Below are 22,707 nucleotides of genomic sequence, written 5' to 3' on the forward strand. Positions count from 1 at the left end.
TAATATATTCAGCATAATCTGTATCAAATCCAGGTGAAATTGTCCACATTTCTCCCTTACCTTGCCACTCGAGTTTTTTGAGTGCAGCCAGCGTCAGTAATAATGAGATGAGTGAAGACGGTTGTGGTTGGTGAGTGACATAATCTGGGATGGGAATCTGGGAGGAGCAGTTCCTTTGAATCTGAACACTGATGGATGTGGAGTGACTACTTGTGCTGATGTATAAGGTTGATGGGATTCAGGATATGCACTGGATGAAGAAGGATTATTATGAGGATTAGACTTGGAGATAAGAAAAACTGTCATATGTCAGGCATATCATTTTGGCTGCAAGATCTTTATAAATCCACGGTTCTTAGGTGAGAAAGGCTGTAGGGCTGTTCATCAAATTACAGTAAACTCCCCATATTCACGGTCTCGCTATTTGCGGACTCACATATTCGTGGATTTCTCTGTGGAACGTATCTACCCATTATTCACGGAAAATTCGCCCCATTCGCGGTATTTTTCACTGAGAAATATTCACTAATTACTGTACTTTCATAACATTTTCATGACTAAGTGCACTTTTTGTGATAAAACTACAGTCGACTCTTGTTAAAACAGACTAATAGAGGGGGGGAGCTAGGGTGTCCGTCTTAGCTGATAGTCCGGTTTAACTGGCGATATCTATATATATACCTATAAATACCTATAAATATACTGTATTTCATTATTTTTATAAAGAGTATGGATAATAAGCCAATGTAGAAACATTTGAATGAAACCTCATGGTAAAAGATGAACTTGCAATTTTCTCTCTCTCTCTCTCTCTCTCTCTCTCTCTCTCTCTCTCTCTCTCTCTCTCTCTCTCTCTCTCTCTCTCTCTCTCTCTCTCTCTCTCTCTCTCTCTCTCATGTCATTTGCCACGTAAACACAAGTATTGTTCAGTAACTCAGCTTTTGGCTTTGTAAAGTTTACCTTTGTCATGTCTTTTCTTTCCTAAAAAAACATACAAAGCATCATACTGTAGCTACCTGTCGGGCAGCAGATAGGTAAAACTGTTAATGCTCAATGATTGGCTACGATACTTCCTACCCTTCCAGACAATAGCATTTCTCAAAGACGGTACGTACCGTGGGCAAGTTAAATTGGTTACAAGTTAAAAGCATTTCAGTTCAGTACAGTATGAATACAGAACATTATATATAAAATAAAAATATACAGTAAATGAAGTTTTTTATTTACCTTTGGTAAATAAAAAGGAAAACGGCACGCGACGAGCGGAGGAACACTAACTATCGTAAATCTTGGTCGAACATTATGCATTTTAAATTGTCTGACCCTCTTTAGTGTCTGTCCTATCCTATATCCGGGTTAATGAGGTCTGACTCAACGAGGGTCGACTGTGTTAAAATACTCAGGTATAATCATTTTTAGAGGTTTTTTTGTGTATAAACTATCAAAATTGGCAGTTCTAAGTGTTTTTAGAGGGATTTTAAGTATTCGCGGATTTTAGCTGTTCATGGGGGGTGCGGTAAGCATCCCCCGCAAATACGGGACGTTTACTGTTTTAGTATCTGTTAACTCCATATAGGTGATGGAATCCTTGAACTCCACAAAGATACCATGGAGAAGCTGGATATTAAACACTTCTACATCCCCTTCCCTTGCCTTGAAACATAGAGGTGCGTGGCTCACTGCACCCTCAATTAGTTTGGCAATTCAGCAGGATTTTTCTTGTTTGAGGATGATTCAGAAATCCTCAACTGAAGATAAACTTGCGAAATTATGGATGCTTAGGGGCCAAACCTGAAGCCTTTGTGATGTAAGTCATACCATTCATAACTTTGAAGTTCTTTCAGAACTAATTCACCATGATTTCAGGGTTAGTATTGACAGAGTGGACCATCTTTCTTGTCCACCACTAGTAGTTCACCTTAGATGTTTGGTTCATTCCTTGGTTAATAGACTTCAGAATGTTACTGTTACAGAGCAAGAGCAACATCCCATCCTTTTCCCACCAGTTCTCCACATGTTAAGATGATTTGGAGTGTTCTTTCTAATGAGGATGAATTTGTTTAGGAGTTTATTCTATCTGCTGTATTACTTAAGAACTGATAAAATTTAGCAACTGTGTAACTGTAATTCATTGCTGCCTTTATCTGTGCCTTGAACTTTCAGGCCACTTGAAGGTGCCACCCTTGTTCATATCCCTTGTATGCGTTTGGATGATAAATCGAAATGGAAATCAACTTTTGAATCACATTCTGTGTTGGAACCATCAAAAGGGCCCTTGACAGCTTTGAATCTTGTCTTTTTTCCTCAATGACAGTTGTCTTGTTGGGCATCTTCTAGAAGAAGCTCCTCTTTTCCATTTTCAAGACCTGATTAGCATTATATGTTGCTTCAGGATCTATGAAAATACCTTGATAGCTTCCTCATCAGCACAAGTAGCTTCAATAAGTATTGTTTCAAAGCAGACATTGGTTCTCTTCTTAAAGCCCTTTCACCAACTATGATTAACAGCAAAGGTCTATTAGTAAACTGATCCACCAACATGATCCTTGAACTTGACAAACAAAAATAGTTTCTTTATTATCTTTTGGCTGGCAATGCTGACCCTCCTGTTCATGTCCTAAATCCACAAGAAAAGGACCCTCTTCATGTCCAGTGTGACTACATCATGCATTGATTCTCATGAGGGCCATAGAACAATGGCATATTTTTTCTTTAAAACTGTAGAGACAATTGGGCAAGTTTGTTCACCTTAATAATACTACCAGTACTTTTGACTTTTATTGCTTCACCACACTGTATGCAATGTAGCTTTAGTACCAGGCTCATAAACACTTTCTTTGGCTTACCAGCAACACTAATCTCATTTGCACAAAGCTTGGCATACATTTTTTGTATGTACAGTAGCGCAGCTACACTTAACCACTTTAGCAATGACGTTGAGGTAACCAATTTAACAATGACATTGAGGTTATTCAGTTTTTAATTCATCAAAGATTTACAACACTTTCAGTTGTAGAAAGGTCTTAAGAAAGAGCTTCATGTATTGGTATAGGTTGTACTAGATGTTGCAATAAGGTATCTTGACAATGTTTGCTTAACACTTGAAGACATTCCAGTATGGTATCCAAAATTAGGTTATGCAATGCAAGAGCCATATACAGTATATATATAAATAATGTTCTCAGCTTCTCCCAGAATACTGCTTAACTGAATAGCAAAAGCCTGTGGCTTTTGGAGCACATATTTGTCAAAAATTCAAGTGATCAGTTGTGAACATGGTCATGAACTTTTACTGTAAAAAAAATTATTTTAGTTGCTCATATAGAACAAGTAGCATACATTGTATGCAAAAAATCATAAAGAATGAGTGTATGTAGTGCTCAGTTTATTTCTTCATAAAATAGCAATACTCCTCTAGCATACGTTGTAATATACATATATATTTTTGTGGTTCACTGATAAATGATACAGTTCATAATGGTAATTTGCACTTAATGTGTCTTTCAAAGCATGTCCTTATCAGTATTGCATAAATATATTAAACTTGATCAGGTACATCAATCATATTAGATATGAAGATGAGGCTTTTATTGTGCTTCCTGCCTCCTGTAGTTTGCTATACCCTAACATGTTCAGATGTTGTTTGATGTTAGCGCCATTAAATGGACTGTTATCTAATGACAGATATTTCTTTAATAGCCTTGACATCACTCATTACCAAGATAACATATTCTCCCTCTCCCAAAAAATATTTCCAAATCTGAACACTGTACATTCTATTGTATTCTTATCATTTCTGTACACTTATTTTTCTTGGAGTTCGTTTTCATGATTTTGCCATTGCCAACCAGTAACTGGTAGTCCTAGAGCTGGTTTTGCATTGTTAAAAGAATTTGTTTCAGAACTCAAAGCGAGATAGCTATTACCTATCCCTGTGGATTTCCGCAAAAATATTTTTGTTCTAGCAGTGTTTTCTGCCAAGCATATAGTTTCAGACTAATGTTATTTGATACCTTCGGAGTCTTTACTACCGTATTTTAATACATTATGTGTTTATATATTACAGGTGGTGCTCGAAGTGGCAGATTAGTTGTTGGAGATCAAGACCAGTTGGGAACCGTGAGAGGGGGACCTGATTTAGATTTGTCTGATGTTCCCTATTACTTTGGTGGAGTGGACCCTGAATTTGATAAAAACAAGTAAGTTTAAGAGTGTTATGAGTTTTATGTACATAAGGATATTTTTGGTGCTGCAAATCATGCAGTTTGTAGCCAGGGTGATTAAGTCATCATAGACTGTGTTTGTAGATTTTAACTTTCTGTGAAAAACTTGGATAAAAAAAATTACATAAACAAGCTATGTTGATCTAACTTTGATTAATCTAATAACACATATGCACCCTTAAAAAGTTTCAGTGCAGCATTTCACATCCATATTCATCAGCTCTCAGTTCATTCATCTGTTAAATTCAGAAGGATGAAAAAAGAATTTTATATGTAGCATTTCATGCACCTCATTTCGCTAGTTATTATAGAGAAACATTATTCCTGTTTTGACTTTAATCTTCTTTTTGTACCTATCTACATGTAAAAAGCTAACAAGATTTGATAAGTGCAAGTGTCAAGATAGGTTGAGTGCTCCCAACCTTGATCGTAAGCCCACGTCAAAATGCTTAATAATTTCCTTGACTGTTTTATATATTTCAAACATCATACTACTCTCTCCATGTTGTTTCTATTTACACATTTATGTACATTACAGTCTATTTTTGAATTGACAGTAAATATCTTAACCAAACTCATGGAAGCTAATCATGACTATTGAGAGCTTAAGCTATCCAACATCCAACAAAGGTGCATCAGTCATTCAAAAGCAAGATAGGAGCTTCATTTATATCAGTCTTTTTTATAGTATTTTTTGATTACTAATACAATACAGTACAGTATTCCAGCTGAAGAATGCTATTGCCATCTTTGGAGCAAGTTAAGCTAGGGATAATTATAGCATATCATTTTTGCCTAGTAGGAAAATCACTTGTATACTGAGCATGTAGGCTGTCTGTTTTGATTTGTTGTCATACTTTATTCCATGCAAAGTCTTTGATGCTCTGTTTGCATGACTCTCTTTTCAGATGGGGCTCACAGTTGATGCTACGCTCACTTCTTGGTTGCATGGGAGGCCTGAGCGTATTAGATGAAGGGAAGAATCCCCTCACTGATGGCCAGTACTATGGCATTGAACAGGCTTGTGCAGATAAGGTATCTTTCTTTTTTCTTATATGTTTATTTTACCAGAAAATTATTGCAAAGGTAATTTTTATCCTTTAATAGCTTAGAATTACAGATTTTAGACCCTGAGTCATCTGGTACTTCAGTAACATCAACTATGGTAATTCCCAGTCATTAAAATTAAATTCTGTCATCCATGACTAACTCTTACTCATGATTTTGACCTTTTATTCTTGGTGATTTTCTCATTTTTAGTATACAATAATACAATGAAGCACAAGTGTTCAGCTTTAAAGTGGTGCAATAACCGGCATTATACGGTGGAAGATCAGTGTACTGGGAGCATTAAAAGAAAAATTTCAGTATGCTTAAAAGCAATTACAGTATTGTAGTGGTATTTCCCATAGTCCAGTTTTTTGACACCCCCATCTAGATATTCAAAACAATTAGAACTTATTGTAAGATGCATACTTAAAAATCTGAATAAGTTTTTGTAAACTGAATATCATCAAAGTACATTGCAGTATCATTACTGTTGAGAGGAGATTTATAAAAAGAATTGTATAGTATAGATATTAGTAATATATACTATAGTAACTGTTATTAGAATATAAACCACTTAAATTTTATTTGGTTTTGATATATTTAACTACCAGCATCTAATAAAGCATCTATCAGCTGTACAGAATTAGACTGAATATTATTTCTGTGAAAATTTTCATTATTAATCTATAGAATTTAGTATTTGTTATGTATTCAACAAAAAAGTTACCCCATGCAGACTTGAATAGTAGTCAGATCTAGGTGGAAACCTCAATACTGTATTGCATGTAAAGTACCATTTACTACCAATCCAAGTTAGAGATTAGTTAAATTTACAACATTGCAGTACCTGTACAGTATACTTTATTAAATAAGTGGGTAGTTCACCACTGATACAGTGTATCATTTTCATAGTAATATATTGTTTCTGTAGAATTTGTATTGTTTATTTAGATCTATTTTGTATAAGACAAGGACACTGAGAATTTCAGAATGACATCATTCAAAGCAACTCCAACAGGAGTGGTGAATGGATCCTCTTAGTCTCTTAACAAATTTTTGTCACATTGGCTCAGTCTTAAGTAAACCTAGGGACCTAAACTTGACTCTTGGTGGTTATTTAATTTGTCATCTGTGAGAAAGGCTTTTCTTACAAAGCTGCCAGATACCTCCAGTACAACATGGCCATCAAGGGCAAAATTGTAACCATTTCTCAAACTCTTCCCAGTGGAATGGATCTTACAGACCTCCAAGTACTGTACGTGCTAGCTTTTTATTCTATATCCTTGACAAAGACACTACAGGTTTTGCCTTCTTGATGGGGCCTTTTCTGGGATTGAGCTTCCACAAGGTCTCAAGGCATTTTAGTAAGGGAAATCCCTTATGTTTGCTGTAAATTCATAATATATTTCCATCTAATATTTAAATTCAAAAAGACATTTTTCTTTGTACTGTAAAGAGGAGGTCAGCATGCACAGTACATGGTATTACCTGTCTTAGAAATGTTGTTCATGGTAATATGTAGGTGAATAGGAAGTAAATTATATTAGGAAAGCAAAGTGAAAATTTTAAAACTATAACAACAGAAGACTATTAGCAAAGCAAAAGAAAAGTGCATTGTAATAGTATGCTTTGAAATATGAGACCCAGAACTTAGGATCAGGTAATGCTAAAAGGTTTCCACTGAACTTGCCTACACCACCTACTGCCATGATAATTATATTAGCTCCTTACATAAGGTGTTTTGGGGTGGGTTTAGTGGGAGAACTGTGTAAAAGTAGGGACAATGATGAATACGTGTTTCACTAAAAGTAGACATTCCATCATATTACCTGCTTCTACAGTCAGTGGCCAGTAGATTAATAAATATATTTGCTATATAATCCTGATGTTTCACTTAAGAAAGAGGTATTTTTACTTGGCAGTCAAGAGAAAGGTCAGCACTGTATCTGAAGATTTTGTCATATGGCAGCTCAGATTTTGTCTTTAATTGTTGTTCTTAAGGTTAAGTGACTGATATTTTTTTAGAAATTTTCTCACTAAGATGAATGTTACAGTATAGTATTAGGTTTCCTTAAAGGACAGTAGATGATGGATGTAATTCTCTATTTCTTTTCAGCCACTGAATGATGTAGGTTTCTTGGGACAAGGCTTTGTTGAGCTTCCATCTCGTGTACTTAAACGTGAATCCAACTTTGGATTCACTTTTCAGACCATGGAAGCAGATGCATTATTAATGTTGTCTACATTTATTGGTCAGGTGAGTTATTTGATGATGAGTGCCCTAGGTTTCATTGATACAAGAAATATTATGAAGGCATGGGAAAAAAAAAATCTTGTATATTGGACAGACATTTTTTTGTTTGTTTGATTGTTCAACTTTTACCATCAGAACCCATCAGTCATTTGGTGCCCACATTTGCAATATGGATTGTCCCCAGACATATACACTGTCCTTTTGTCTTCCAGATAGAAGTGGAGCAATTGTTCTTAAATGCTCCCTGTTGACTCAAGTAGATAAAAGTTCTTAAAATGCTCCCGTGTTGACTGTAACGGCTCACGCTCTTTCCGGGGTTTTGAGTAGATAAAAATTATTTTGAAAGCTCTTTTTCTCTGTATATCTAGCTTTATACCTAGAAATTCGTGCTGTAATGGAATTTCACCGGCTGACACAGGACCTTCCTCAGAAATAGATTTTCTGTCAAAATCCCACATATACTTTCTGTGCTTCTATAGCGCTGTCAGTAACAGCTCTTCAAGAATATCCACAGTTCTTTTTGCTGGCAATCTTCAACAATTTTTAGTCATCACTTTCATAAATATTTGTAAATCCTTAACTTTTCTTAACTAATCTGCTTTTCAGCTTTCCTCTACTTATTTAGGAGGAAGTGTAGTGTAATTTATGCCACTTACAAGTTTTATCCCTGGTGACTTCCTGTAAGTATCATCATCTTATTTGTACAGCACTATTGTGAATTTTGTCCTTGATAAATAGTTGCATGTAATTTACATATTTCAAGAGTTTGTGTAAAGCATTTTTGCTTAAAAATCTAGTGTTATTGGTAAACCAGCAACAGAAAGAGTTCTGTGTGGTTAATGCTAAGAAGTAAGTCCTCTACTCTGCCTCAAGTTTGATGTGTGTGACCCTCTGGACTGGAATTAACAGGTGTTGAAACTTTGACAAAATCCTAGAAGACCTTGAGAAGAAAAAAGAATAACGATTCTTCATTATAGAGAGCAATAATAATGATTACTTTTAATTTGTTATTGTAAAATGATTTTTAGAAATTCAGAAAAGATCATTTGCTTCCAGCAATCACGTTCTCTTGCATATTGAATAGTATGTTAACAGAAAATCAAATGAATATTTTCATTAACATTTCACAGTAACTAAAAAGAGTGTAGTTTTCAAGGGGTTCCGTAATTTGTTTGTTTTTCTTGAAGACTAACATATAAAAAGTTTAATATTAAAATGCAGCATAAATCTGTTTGATCCATTAGCTCACATCAATTATTTGATAGCTTTTAGCTCTACCTTAGGGATGTAAATAACTTCTATTAATAATAGACTTTATATACCTATGACCTCACTGACCTTACCTGTGAATCCAGGTACCTGTCAAAGAGTTCTCAATGGGCACTGCAGTTCTTAAGACCAGCCCTCCCACAGTGGTCACTCTTCTTCTGTGTGGAAGACATCAGACAGTATGTGTCCAGGGGACAGTTGAGATGGCAAATATGGACACACTATGACTGATGTGTTTGTAGGAAAAAAATTAGTTTTCATTCAGAGACTTAATAATTTTTTATGCAAACAGGTACATGCATGATGTAATTAATGAAATTTGCCAGAAACCTTGAAAAGGGTTTTCAGCTTGTTATGCAACATGGTCTTGAAATTGATGCATAATATTGCAATAAAAGACATATTTTAATTTTTTCTCACCTTTATAGCACAAATTTTTGAAAGAAATGTTCTCATTGTAAGGAAAATGTGCATTTAAGATCTATTTTTTAGTTTGTATTTTTATTATTCTCTACCCTATCGTCTTGAGGTTTCATATCATGATCTTGGTATAGAACTGTTTTTATATGTTTGAACATTATTTTGCAAGATACTTGCATGGTTTGCATTTAGCATCATGCCCACAGTATAATTGGAGGTGTACTCTGTGTTATTTTTATACACTTATTATTCTGATGGATCTTTATGTCAATATGGTAACATTAGAACTGACAGTACTTTGTTGAAATTACACTAAACCTGCCATAAGAGTTGCCTATTACTTGGAACTGCCCATGGGTTCAGAAGGCAGTTCTTTAGTCCTCTGCGACTTAACCACACTAAACCAGATTACTGTACTGTTAGGTAAAAGAGAAAACTTTTCATTAGGTAAAGAAATAATTTTTTAAGTTAACCTTACCTCTCCATTATATAGCTTTTAGTTCCACGCCAGCAGGAGTTAAAGCCATATAATGGAAAGGTAAGTATTTAAAAAATAAATCTTAAATTACATATTTATATTTTGTATGTGCTCATCAAATTCTTAGTGCAGTAGCACAATGCAGATAGAATACTGTGTTAAAAGATACAGATAAAAAACAAAGTAAATCTTACTTTTTAAAATAAATCCATAACTTATAATGCCACTTCATTTGTCCATGAAATATACTCAGACAAACCTTCTCTGAATGAAGAATAATTAAACTAAGAGCACAAGTCTCTGAGAGGTAAGTAATGCTCATGCTCTACAACCTATTTTAATTAACCATAAGTTGACCTTGCAGAGATTTAAGTCATGTCCAGAGATGAAGGTGAATTTTATGTACCACATCATGAGGAGACTATTTATGGAAGCTTTAGGTTGGATCTGTAAAGTTTTCAACCCAAAAAACAAACCTAAATCTCCCTTTGTAGCTTCTGCTGCAAAAACTAAATCAAGACCCTAAATCAAGTTAGGGTAAATATCCATAGGTTTCTGACTTCCAACTGCAATAGCCATGGGTACAATTCTTGACAAGGTAGAGGATCACATGGAAGTGGAAGGATCAAAGCCTGATTACAATAAACCCACCACCACTCAATATTATTGTTGTTTAAGACCCAAATTAGATAGTTTTGCAAGTGGTCTGGATGCTCAATTGCTACCAGAAAGCCTCCAGCAATTGAAGCTTTATCCAGAGGTGCCTTATCCTCCCTTCCAGTGGTTTTAATTGTTCAGATTCAAACTGAGGTCAAATTGAATGGAAAGTTTTTGTGAAAGATACTAGTTATAGTTAACTGACAGGAGGAGGGCTTAGGGACCAGCAAGAAACTTCTTCTTCTTCTTAAGTATCTGAGGAATGATGATACGGATAAGGATAATGTAAATTAATGGCCTGTCATATGTATCAGGAAGCTTTAGAGAAGGTTTCTCTGGGTACACTTTTTGGGAAAATGGACTAGTACTAAAATTTACTTTTCATTAAACAAAATTAGCGCTAGCCTTTGATGATCTAGAAATTCAGTTGAAGCAGTTACTCAAGCAGCAAAGAGAATATGAAATTAAATGTAGTTTGAAGAACTACCCAAAACTTGATAAATGGATGCTCCTGGAGGAGACAATGAGGGCCAAACTTGGTTAACTTAGTTGGGAAGACATGAGAGAATATATCTGTAGCCCCACTAGGCAATTAGATTTTGGAGCTAGATGAGGACTTCTATATGACAGTTGTACAAATCATTATCGAGATGTTTTGACACCATTTTTGAAAGACATTCTTTACTTCTTGATAGAATCCTGTTTTAACTGCTGTAACTGCTTACTCTCAGAAGTTGGTTGTGTCACCAAATCATGCTAAGTTGCAATATGTCACACACACACATGCATACACACACACACACATGCATATACACACACAATAGCTAAACCTACTAGAAAAACAAAGAGAGTGCATTCTGATATTTTTTGTGGCACATCATTTTTTATACCTTTATGGTCAAGTTACGAAAGAATAATTATCATTTAGATATACATTTGCTAATGTATAAAATAAGATTAGGTAAACAAGTTTCAGTGATTATTGCTGTACACTGGTTGACTGTATTAGTTTAATTTCCAATGCTAAAGTACTGGTTAGTTGATTATTTGCTAAGAGTGAAGCAGAGGTATAATCATTATTTTGAGCTCACTTTTGTATTCTTGTGCTTCTTGATATGTGGAGCTAAACTTACATTATGTAATATGATAAGTTTTCCTGACCTTATTTCCACATATTTAGGGTTGTTTTCTAGAGTATGGAGTGAACTAGTTCTAATAACCTGTGGTTCTTTTTTATTACTTTTAACTATCTGCTGTTTAAAGGCTGGGTCATTGAATACAATACTGAAAAGGATCTTTATCAAGTACAGAAGTTCATCCATTATTACTTATGGGGTCAAGGAATGAAATGCCATGCCAGGCAATTATAGTTTATTGTTGCTGACTGTTAACCCATACAATAGTAGCTTATATCTGAGTCATACTGTAATAAGATAAGCTTTGAGGTTTCAAACTGACCATTTGTTTAGTTTCCCAGTAATATTTTATAATTCACTATGGTACAGTGGGAAATTGTCTAATACTGTACTTGAAAAAATAGGGATTGACAATTTACAGTACCCTCACAATGACTTACAAACATTAGTGTGCTGTTCTGGTGTTTGGAATGTTACTGATAGCATGTGCTTTAGGGCTGGTCATATTTGGAGTGCTAGATGGGAACTTTATTCACTGATAAGGGTTGTAGGATTTCCTGTATTGTAATTGTATTTTGTACCTTTGCAACCAGGTGTAATTTTTAATCCCTTCCACATTTACTAATAGCTGCACATTCCTCCAAAAGGACAATGAAACAGAAGGAGATTTGACTACTACAACCACCACCACAACAACATCCAGTGTACGCTATGGTGAAGGGAGTACTTTGTGTAATGATTATACTAATCTAATGTACATTGGATACTAATTAATAATTTGCTTGTAAAATCACACTGTCAAACATTTTAAAACTTTCTAAGCCACTAATGATTAACAGGTAAGGCTTTCTCTCCCCTGCATTTAGCGGAAATGATTAGCTCCTTGTTTTCTTGGCATACTGTACTTGTTTTGCTTAGGGTTTTCATGCTTTACATATGCAATGACTGGTAAATTTACAGGCAACACAAATTTACAAAACATTTAGTATCCATCCTCCTGTTTTACTATAGGATGTAATCACCAGCAAAAGAGGTCAGTTTTATCCCCCCCTCCCCCTAGGATTGTACAAGGAACTTTACCAATACAGTAATGAAGTTATGTAGAGATAAGTCACAAAGGTATTTGTCCCTTATAATTTGTGAAATGGCAGCATCATGTGCTTCAGTGGGAAGGAATTCCTTTTATCATGCAGTACTATAGTCTATATTTAAGCCAAATATTTGCCACTGATATCCAGTTGTGGACAGAATTTCAGAGAGAATTATAGATCAATTAAAACTTAAAAGTATCTGGAAATTTGCAAACCTGTCCATTAATATTGTCCATTCTAATGCAGTATGTCTTCTATCCAGACCATAAAATGTCAGTCTCCTTGTATATATATACATTAAGTTGAAAAGATCCCACATAAATGAGTTTTGGTTTACCCCACACTGACATTTTCTTTCCATGAGGTAGATAATTAGAATTTAAACTGGATCTACAAAACTTTTGACTCAGGTTAATGGTTGATGCTTATGAAATTCAAAAAGAATTGTTACTCCTGAGCTTTGTATTCAAAACTGGCATTCCTCCAAAACTTGCTCCTTGAAATTTCCAATAATTTTGCATTTAGAAAATTAAATTTTTTTGGGATGCCATACCATTGCCACATTGTTGTTAGATGCTTATCTGTTCATTCTCTGTGTGAGTGTTTAGTAAGTATTCGGGTAGGCATAGTTATTCTTTATGGCCATTAGAACTTAAAATTTTACTCGAATATATATTAATTCTAATGTCTCTCTACACTGTTCTTTTCTTGTAGCAGTGGCTAGATGGCTAGACCTGACTCTTTTGAATGGCAAATTTGCACTATTATTGAAAAAGTTAGCGATTAGTAATCATAACCATTATTTGTTCTTAAGAGTTTATTAATATTAACAAGAAAAACATTTAAATTTATAATTTACAATATACATATGTATTTAGTAAGTTTTTCTCTACAAGTTTACAAATAATAAATTTGTTCATGCACAAAGTTTAATATTATTATTAGTTCTTGAGATTTTCTTTTTGTTTATGGTAATCAAAGATTTATTTGGTATCTGAATACTGACAGAAATTTTGTTGACTTACTCTAACAGCCTCTGCAGCCTGGAGAAGAACATCCACCCGACTTTTACTCGGTGTCATTAGTTGAAGGTCATCTGGATATACGGCTGAATGGAGGGTCTAGTATATCAAGACTTATGTCTGCTGAAAAATTTAATGATGGGAATCTTCATTCATTCTTTGTTATAAAAGAAAACAGAAGGCAAGTAGAATCAAGCACTTTTGTTTTACATCTATATTGACATGTATTCATCAATACATTATTTCTCCTTTGATACATATATATGCAGTTTTTCCATTTTCTGAATGTTAGATTAAATGATTACAAATCAAATTATACTTTTGATAACAGAATAAGACCAAGAATATGAAGCAATAGGTTTCATTGACACTAAAAGCAAGTTACAAAATTACTGTCGAGTATATGCAATGCTTTGTTAGAGCTAATAGCTCAAAAATTAATGTTATAATGCAGCATATCTTTTCAGATTTTATGTCAGTATTATGCATCTGTTCCTGAAACAAAATCATCTGTACCATACATAGTATTATAGTAGCTATGCTGTAATTTGCATGGAAAATTGGTTAGGACATACAGCCAAAAATCTTGAAAATATATATAATTTAAAACACAAAAAAATAGATACAGTAAAGGTTAATGATAGGTATTGCATATGACATGCAAAGCTGCATTCAAAAGTAACCTTACAGCTGCTGCAGAAATTGCATATAGCACTGAAGGTGGTACAGTACATTTATGTTTATACATGTAACCAGCACAGTTGAAAAATACAAATGAGCATGTAGTATAGATGGGTTGACAAAGATATTTATTTTTTATTATGCAAAATAATGATTGTAGTATAGTAGGCAAACAATGTTTATTACCTAACATTAACATTGTCCCAAGTAACTGGTCATATTATTACTGACGTTAAACTGAAAATAATTAAGTTCCTTTATTTCTATTGCAGGAGAATGAACTCAGAAATATTTTAAATAAGAATACAGTAATGTGAAGTTGTAATGTTCTTCATAAATAGTGTATAAATAGTGTTCATTTAGAAAGAGTTGGGATGTTAAGTGGGATGTAAAGTATTTGAGGTTGTGAAACCATCATATTTTTAAAACTGTGGTTCTAAGTGACAGCAAACTCTAGGTAATGGTTCAACTCATTATTTCTGAAATATATTGTTTCTGATCATTATTTCAGAAGTATGTTTCTTTGTTTATGGCTTTTCCTCTAAAAACTATAAAAAAAGAAAGTATAGTTTAATATAGGTTTTATGTGCCATTTAAAACATATTTTGATACTTTTTCTTTGTTTTTAGGGTCACTCTCAAGGTTGATGACAGAGAGGTAAATGGAACAAGATTAGACCCAGGTAGCCATGTTGTGTCTGGACCAACTACTGGAGGACTATATTTTGGTGGTATTCCTCCTGGCCTTCCTGTTACAACAATGGTGGGCTCTACAAGTTCTCTGAAGGGCTGTATCAGAGATGTAATAGTCAATAATCGGTAAGTAGTACGTCAAGACTGCTGACAGTTATGAAGATTCATGTACTCCTAAGCCATCAGTGATAAATCCCATCAAATCAGTCATCAGCCATCAACATAAGTTCAAGAAAAGTTTTCAAAACCTATCACTTTGCAAAAAAAGTCATATCCATTAAAGGTTCTTCATAATAGGAGTAGGGCTAATTATTTCTAATAAAAATCTTGACTCCAACACTTTGATAATATCAATTCATTGTTTGTCTTGCAACTAATTTTATAACTATATATTATCTGTATTCGTTGTCTTTATTAACTAGCCATTTCAGTCTTCCATCATTTATGCAAGCATTTATTACTCCATCCTTATGGCTTCCCTTTACATTACTGTACTCCAATAGCCTGGTTCTAGGTGATTTTCATTCAACTCTTTACTCTTACAACTTACAAATTCTTGTACAGTAAACTCTTTTGGTGGTCTGTGGCTTTTTTCACTACCACCAAACAATTGTCATATAGACATTGTACATTATGTTTACAACTGCCTTTATCCTTCAAATGTGTTTGCAAGTTCCATTCTCCTGATCATTTCTGGGTATAAGGAAGTTGATGAGTAGACAGTCAGTTATTTTTAATCAGAGTGGAAGGGTTCATAATATTGCTATTAGAATAAATGAATTTGATAACTGGAGGAATCAGTATAAAAATCTTGGATGAAGGTTGTGCTTGAATTAGAGATGCTTAAGCTAAGAGATAAAAATTGTTTTGAACTGATAATATACAGTCAATAGAGGCTCGTGACTTATAGAATTTTCTTCTATGAGAATTACAATAAAATCAACAGGAGTCCACTGGGAATTGTTACAGCAAGTTTCAGTACCAATTAAAAATTATATTCAAGAGCTTCAGACAGTTGGTAAACATCTTATGCAATGTATTTTAGATGTTCTTATGAATTTCTAAAAATTATGCAGAAAGTATTACTGTATTTAACCTGCAAATTTGCATTATTTTCATCATATTCCAGAGTAGTGTCATTTTCTCAACCAGTACAGTTTAAAGATGTATATATTGGACGTTGTGCTGATTTACCACCCACTGCAATGCAAGGAATGGAAGGAGATATGAAGGTATGTGATACATATACTGTACTCTGAAGCATTGCACCTTTCAAACCTTTTACCTGAAATTTTGTACAGGTATTTACAAGGATGTACAGAGTTTGAGGAGCTTATCAACTTGAGCTGCTTTTAAGTTTCAATACAGGAAGGTTTTTTTGTATGATTATGTGGTTTTTGTTTATTGTGAGGAATTTAGCCACTATCCTTTAGTTCTGTGCTGTGCAGCTTATCCTTACTACTGTACCTGGTTTAACTTTCACTTGATATCTTGACCTAGTAATTACAAGCTAAGTGCTGATTTCTCTTAGTTGCGTGGGAAATTTTCTTTTGACCCACAGTATGTGTAGCTTAGATTTTCAGCATTTATGAAATACAGATATTGTATGGAAAGTGCATTTAGAACCATGGATTTATTAGCTCTGGATTTATTTTATTATGCACTTTGTTGTATAGTATTTAAAACTTTAATATTCTCTTTCAGTTTTTATTGATAAGATTTATATTGTATTTGTGCAAACTACTGAATATCTGAAATGTTTGTATTCACAAATGAATGTTTGCAATGTCTAACATCATTTTTGGCAAATGTTGCCACATACTGTATTTTAATATTCATGGTGTATTTGTATTAACATGTGAAAAGAGTTCAAGAAAATCCTGCCTCATTTTAGATGACCAAGAGAGATAAGAAATTACAATACCCTTTCCCATAGTGAAATGAAAACCCATTTTTTGTTATTGTTGTTTCAACTTTACACAACTTTAAAGGTAGAGTGTTTAAATTTAAACCACATTTATAGACAGGCAGTATTCCATACATATCATACTGTTTACTGTAATAATTCTGTTGCATTCAGTGAGCAGAGACTTTATGTGCAGGTTGATCATACTAAATGATGCGGTTTTATAATATATTTTAAAAATTAACTCTATAATTACTTCCAATTTACAGGAAATTGATTCATGCCTGCCTCCTACTCAGCATACTGTAGAATATAAGGCTTTGAAATTTGGGGATCAGTTGGACTCGCATGTCATGGTACCTTTAGATCGCTCAACATTCAAGAAAGACTTCAATATTTCCTTTGAATTTCGTACTTATTACCCAAATGGGCTCTTCTTTATTGCGTCTGTAAGTAATGGTACACAATGCAGTACTTTTTATAGTTATATGCTAGTAATCATTGTAACTTATTTGTTTCTATAAAGTCAGTATCAACAGTTTATAGCTAAAGAGTAAATGGCAGATGTTGGCACAGCTGCATTTTGACGTGGATTATTTTGATTAAATTGGAAATTGCAAAAATATTTTTTTGTAATGTTCAAAACTATATTCTCTTCATAAGATTTTCATTAGAAGTCATATGTTGTAAGTGCTAGATTTTAATGTCTACATTAGGTACAGTGACCTCACATTTAGAGATATAGATGTAATATGAAGAATTTGCATATGAAGCGGTTTTGTATTTTCCAGCACACTGGTAAAAAGAAGTCACAGACCATATTATCCCAACTGAGAAATGGACGTGTGGTTGTATCAATGAAAAGGCGAAAAAAGGATAGTGAAATAATTTCGAATGCTGGCCTAAACACAGGACAGTGGAGGAAGGTAGGTCCTAGTATTTTTTTTAATGAGGGCTTCATTTAGTATAACTTTCACACAGTCATAAGGAGAAAGAATGATGACTACAGTATTACAGGAAAACTGGAGTTTATGAAAACTTTCTCTGGACTTGACATGGATTTAAGTCAAAAAGAGATTTGTAAGTGAAGTTGAGAAAGTTTGGAGAACTTAGACATCTGAATTCTGGAATAGCCACAGTGCAAAAATGCAAATGTTAAGTCACATCCAGTAAAGGTTTTGATATGTCTTTTATTAATATTTCACTAAACAATATATTCATTATCAATTCTTTGGATGCTGTCATAGGATTAGAAACAAAATTTCCAAATGCTGCAAATTAAACTTTTTTACATAATTACCCATAATTCTCAAGTATTTGTAAGTTTTAAATATTCTTTGCTTGCATAAACATGATCAAGTATCTTAACATATTTATGGGAATAATGCAGTGCTTGAACTTTGCTTCAAAAGTACCCAAGCTTGATATGGCCAAAGTTTTGGTTATCAAAATATTAACTAGGCTAAGGTGCATGTAACAAAGTATGTATGTATGTAGACTTAACAATGCTGTTATCCACTATATAAACTTTGCACAGGTAAAAATAAAAATTTTTCTCTTTGCTTTTGCATATGGAATATTTTACAAATCATCTATATATATGGTATTTCAGTAATGTTTGATCTGGAACCTGCTTTTTATTTCTTCAGGTAATGATAGAAAAGGTGAAAAAGCGATTAAGATTAACTGTAGATACTCAACTCATAAAAAAAGTGAAAGCTCCAAAGAAGATGAATGTTGGAAGGAAGCTGTTCTTGGGAAGTCTTCCATCCACTGTCCCAAAACCAAAGGACTTAATGGTAATATATACAGTACTATATATATTTTTGTAATACACCACCATCATTTTGTATTGGATAATTTTGTTATAAGCATCATTTTGACATGTTGCATATGGATGTAATTTCATCTCTACAATACAAATCTAACACTGCCATAATGTCCATCAAATTTTCAGGAAATAGATGCACTTCGTGGGTGCATGAGAAATTTGAATATTAATGGAGAGGAATATGAAATTCCCCATAGCAGAAGACAAGACCGTATAGTTGGCGTTGGCCAGTGTTTTGCTAGTGTCCAACCAGGATCATACTTTCCAGGAGATGCATTTGCAATCTATAGTAAGTTTTGTTTTTTTGGAAATCATTATTTCGAGAAGTAACTGTAGTTCCATATCATCAAAATTTTTGTAAGTTTTCTTAAAAAATTTCTTATTTTATATATCTGGTCCACTGGTAGACTCTTATTGTAAATTTTGTGCAAAAAATTTCTTATTTATATTTGTCCACTGATAGATTCTTAAAGTAAATGTAATGAAACTCCTTAAAACTCTGCCATTTTTTATAGTAGACAATTAATGCATAATAGTTCTCGTTATTCATAATTTTGCCAGGCAGTATTCTTAATTCTCCTTTATTGCCCTAGTAACTGTCGCTTACTAAAAGTATATTGTTTATGATGTGAACCTTTTGCCACTGAGCAGTTTGGCCCTTTGGTATTTCAGTAGAGTAGATGTTGACACTGTGTGAACCTCTTGGACTAGAAAAAGCTAATCCTAGATGAAATGCACCAAAAACAATAGTAGCTTTTTTAAAATGCACATTATAGAAGATATAGTACAGGCATTCCCCGTGTTACGTTTGGGGTTCCATGCCTACAGTGCGATGTAAGCCAAAATACGGCGTAACCCGAGACATCGTAAAAAATTGTAAGAAAACCTTACTTTTAATCCTTTGGGTGTCTTGAAAACGACATAACCTGATTCCATCATTGTTGTGTGGTCCCTACGGTAAAACTTTTGGTTTGCCTTTTTTGACCCTCGGATATTGTTGCAGGTCCTATGAATGTTCACTTCAGAAATGACAATATCTCAAGGCAAAAATTTGTTTTGGGGCTTAGCTCTATTTTAACTAAATGCATCTTGGTTTCATCTCTAGTATCTAGTTATATTTGAGCAAATACTATACCTGTACACTTATTACCATTTGTGAATGATGTTGTAGAACTCGATTATTGTACTGCGCTGTTTTGTATTTTTTTAATTGGAGTATATGGATACAGTACCGGCAAATTGAACCTTCTTTATAAATGAAATGAGTAACTCCTACATATTCAAATGAATTTACAAAATTTTATTCGTTACAGGTAATAACTTCAACGTTGGTCCTTTATTAGAATTGCGACTAGAATTTCGTACTTGGGAATTGAATGGAGTAATTCTTAGTGTAGCAGATCCTCGTGGAACTTCTTTGTCGCTAGAGTTGGTGAATGGGGCTGTAAGTATCAAAGTCTGAACATTTATGATTTGTTCATAATCATGAACATATTTAAATTAGCTTTTCCCTTTAAAAGGTTAGGTGTTAAATGAGTTTCCTCTATTTTCTCTGTCCTGCTTTCTTGCTACCTAACCTTCCATGAGGTTTAGGCCTTCCTACAAGTATTAGTCTATCTATTTCCATATTTGCAGCTTTTCAGATAAACTGTTCCTCATCCACTTTCATCACAAGTCCAGACCATCTCCATCTTTGTGATCTAAGTCTTTTTCCAGCTTTTCAATACCACATGTCTCCACCAGTTCCACATTTATGATACAATCATCTTATTATACTATACATCTTATTATCACATTTTTTCAAAATCTCTTCCATTTTCCTTGTCAATGCCCATGTTTCAGCTGCAGAGAGTAGTTAAGGTCTTATGTACCTGTCATAAGTTTTCTTTTCTTTGCCTACTAATTGAAAATTTTTTCCAGTAGTCTAGGCATCTCTCTCTCCATTTCATCCCTGCTGTAGCTACACTCCCTATTACTGTTTTGAAAACTTCACATCCAGTATGTCTCCAAGGTAACAAATTCTCTACCTCTTCTAAGACCACCCATCCATCGCAACAGGGTTCCCAACTCCCCTCTCTTTCCCATTTGCCCTGATACTTTTCCCACAACAACCACATGGCCGTTTTCTTAGTTATATTTTTTCCTTTGCTGCCTTCCAGTCACTATAGGCTTAGTTTTTCTTAAATTAATTTCATCTTCTCAGCTCTGTTCCTCTCTTCCATCTTTTAAACATTTCCACAACACTAAAATTCATTATAAAGTGCAATATGTAATTTTGTAATCCAAATAATTTAGTGTTAATCATTTGTAAATTACTTATAATGATAACAGATACATATGTTGGCTGATTCTCCCTTTAGGTTTAAAATGAAAAGTGTTTATTTTCACCATTTGTAATATGGCCAAAATAATTATTCCAGCCTCACAATAGGAGTGCGAATAGATGTTCACTTAAACAAGGTTTTACTTTACAGTACTCTAAACTCATCATCTTAAATTTGCCGCATGTGTACAAAAAAATATGGAAGTGCTAGACTTTATACTCATTGACTTTAAACCCTTGTGCAGTAATCATTACTGTACTTCATTCTAAAATACAGATAAAGTAATGGAAAAATCTGTATGTTGTTATTTCTAGTTTCTATTAATTTTTTCCTTTCCAGTCATAAAATATGGAGCTCTTAAAAACTGGCCTTTGTTTGAATAATGCACTGTACTGCTTAAGCTATCATTTTAATACCATTATGCCAATTTTACAGGTTGTGCTTAGCGTAAACATGGGTCAAAGTCACTCATTTAGTGCCCGAGTTAGTCTAAGGAATAAATTCAGGTTGTGTGACAATATGTGGCACACAATTAAGGCTAATTACCTAAAAGATTCTGTGACACTACGGATCGATGGATATCGAGAGGCTTATGGATTTAATGGATCAGAGGATGATCGGGGAACTGTCACAGATGCTCCGTTGTATATTGGTGGTTTACCTGGTAAGTACAAGTAAATTTAGCAATGATTGGCAAATGAAAACAGTTAAATGTTCATTCAAACTAAAAACCAATTAGTGTACTTGTCCAGTCGCATCCGGTAAAAGGTAATAGACTGAGAGCTGAACTTCCTCTTAGTACGTACGAGTGATACTGTATGTTGATTTAATGTGCATGAAATAACTACTGGTATGATAATTTAATGTCCCTTGTGCCAAAACACTCATTTTACTTATCAGTCTATTATGAACAGATTTGTGTAGTACAGGTGGTACTCTTTATGTGACTGAATATTATAGGAACTCCACTAGTTATTGGTAATCTTACTGTTTTTTTTTTATTTTTTTGCTTCTTATTAGACAAGGTTGTCATTTCTCAGTTCCTTCTTTATGTATACAGTACTGTGGACTGATCTGCCCTCTAGGAAAAACAATGAATAATCATAAGTTGAAAAGAATCATCCTCTGACATTTCCAAGTCACAGCCATTTTCTTTACGCCATCAGTGAACAACAAAGGCAAAATCTCATTTTTGATCTTTGGCTTTGTTGTCTATGGATGTTTGGAGTGTAGTTTTACTAGCTGTATTCCCCTAGTGTCTTGCCTCCTTACATTCTGGTTCACTTAATCACTCATCCTGATATACTAGTTTTTTACAAGATATTTTTTCATATGCTTCACTAAAGCTTAGGCTATTGTTTTTAGGTGCTATCTTAGTTAGCAACTTTGTTCTACAGCCTGTTTCCTGAAAGCCTGTGCTAGTCAGGACTAACCCCATGGTCAACAATCCATAGGGCTATGGCACTTTTCCAATTTGTTTGAGCATGTCTGATAATGCCTGGGTAGTCACATTGGTAGTTCAAGTATCAAACCTTTGAGCTATTGCGCTAGGTGGTGTCTGTCATATTGTCTACGCGTGTTTATCTTATAACTTTGGCTAGATCCAAAAAATGATAACTTCCTTTAGTTTTAGTATTTATCACCACTCCATGTAGGTGTATCATTAGTTTTCA

At 34.0% G+C, this 22,707-nt stretch overlaps 1 protein-coding gene across 2 annotated transcripts in view; it reads left to right on the forward strand.

Annotated features, from left to right (window-relative positions):
- The window catches only part of wb (wing blister), a 423,965-nt gene that overhangs the window by 398,698 nt on the left and 2,560 nt on the right, over positions 1-22,707 (forward strand). Inside the window, exons 53-65 of one of the 2 annotated variants that reach the window (XM_067121957.1) lie at positions 4,067-4,199; positions 5,132-5,258; positions 7,390-7,530; positions 12,135-12,191; positions 13,612-13,781; positions 14,911-15,099; positions 16,103-16,205; positions 17,149-17,328; positions 17,671-17,805; positions 18,529-18,678; positions 18,837-18,999; positions 20,024-20,154; positions 21,470-21,698. In XM_067121957.1, the coding sequence (XP_066978058.1) occupies positions 4,067-4,199; positions 5,132-5,258; positions 7,390-7,530; positions 12,135-12,191; positions 13,612-13,781; positions 14,911-15,099; positions 16,103-16,205; positions 17,149-17,328; positions 17,671-17,805; positions 18,529-18,678; positions 18,837-18,999; positions 20,024-20,154; positions 21,470-21,698 (1,908 nt within the window). Of the gene's footprint in view, positions 1-4,066; positions 4,200-5,131; positions 5,259-7,389; positions 7,531-12,115; positions 12,192-13,611; positions 13,782-14,910; positions 15,100-16,102; positions 16,206-17,148; positions 17,329-17,670; positions 17,806-18,528; positions 18,679-18,836; positions 19,000-20,023; positions 20,155-21,469; positions 21,699-22,707 lie in introns of those variants that run through there. The other variant, XM_067121958.1, reaches the window with a different exon arrangement.

Source organism: Macrobrachium rosenbergii, chromosome 20 (assembly GCF_040412425.1).
Source record: "Macrobrachium rosenbergii isolate ZJJX-2024 chromosome 20, ASM4041242v1, whole genome shotgun sequence".
NCBI classification, from domain to species: Eukaryota; Metazoa; Arthropoda; class Malacostraca; order Decapoda; family Palaemonidae; genus Macrobrachium; species Macrobrachium rosenbergii.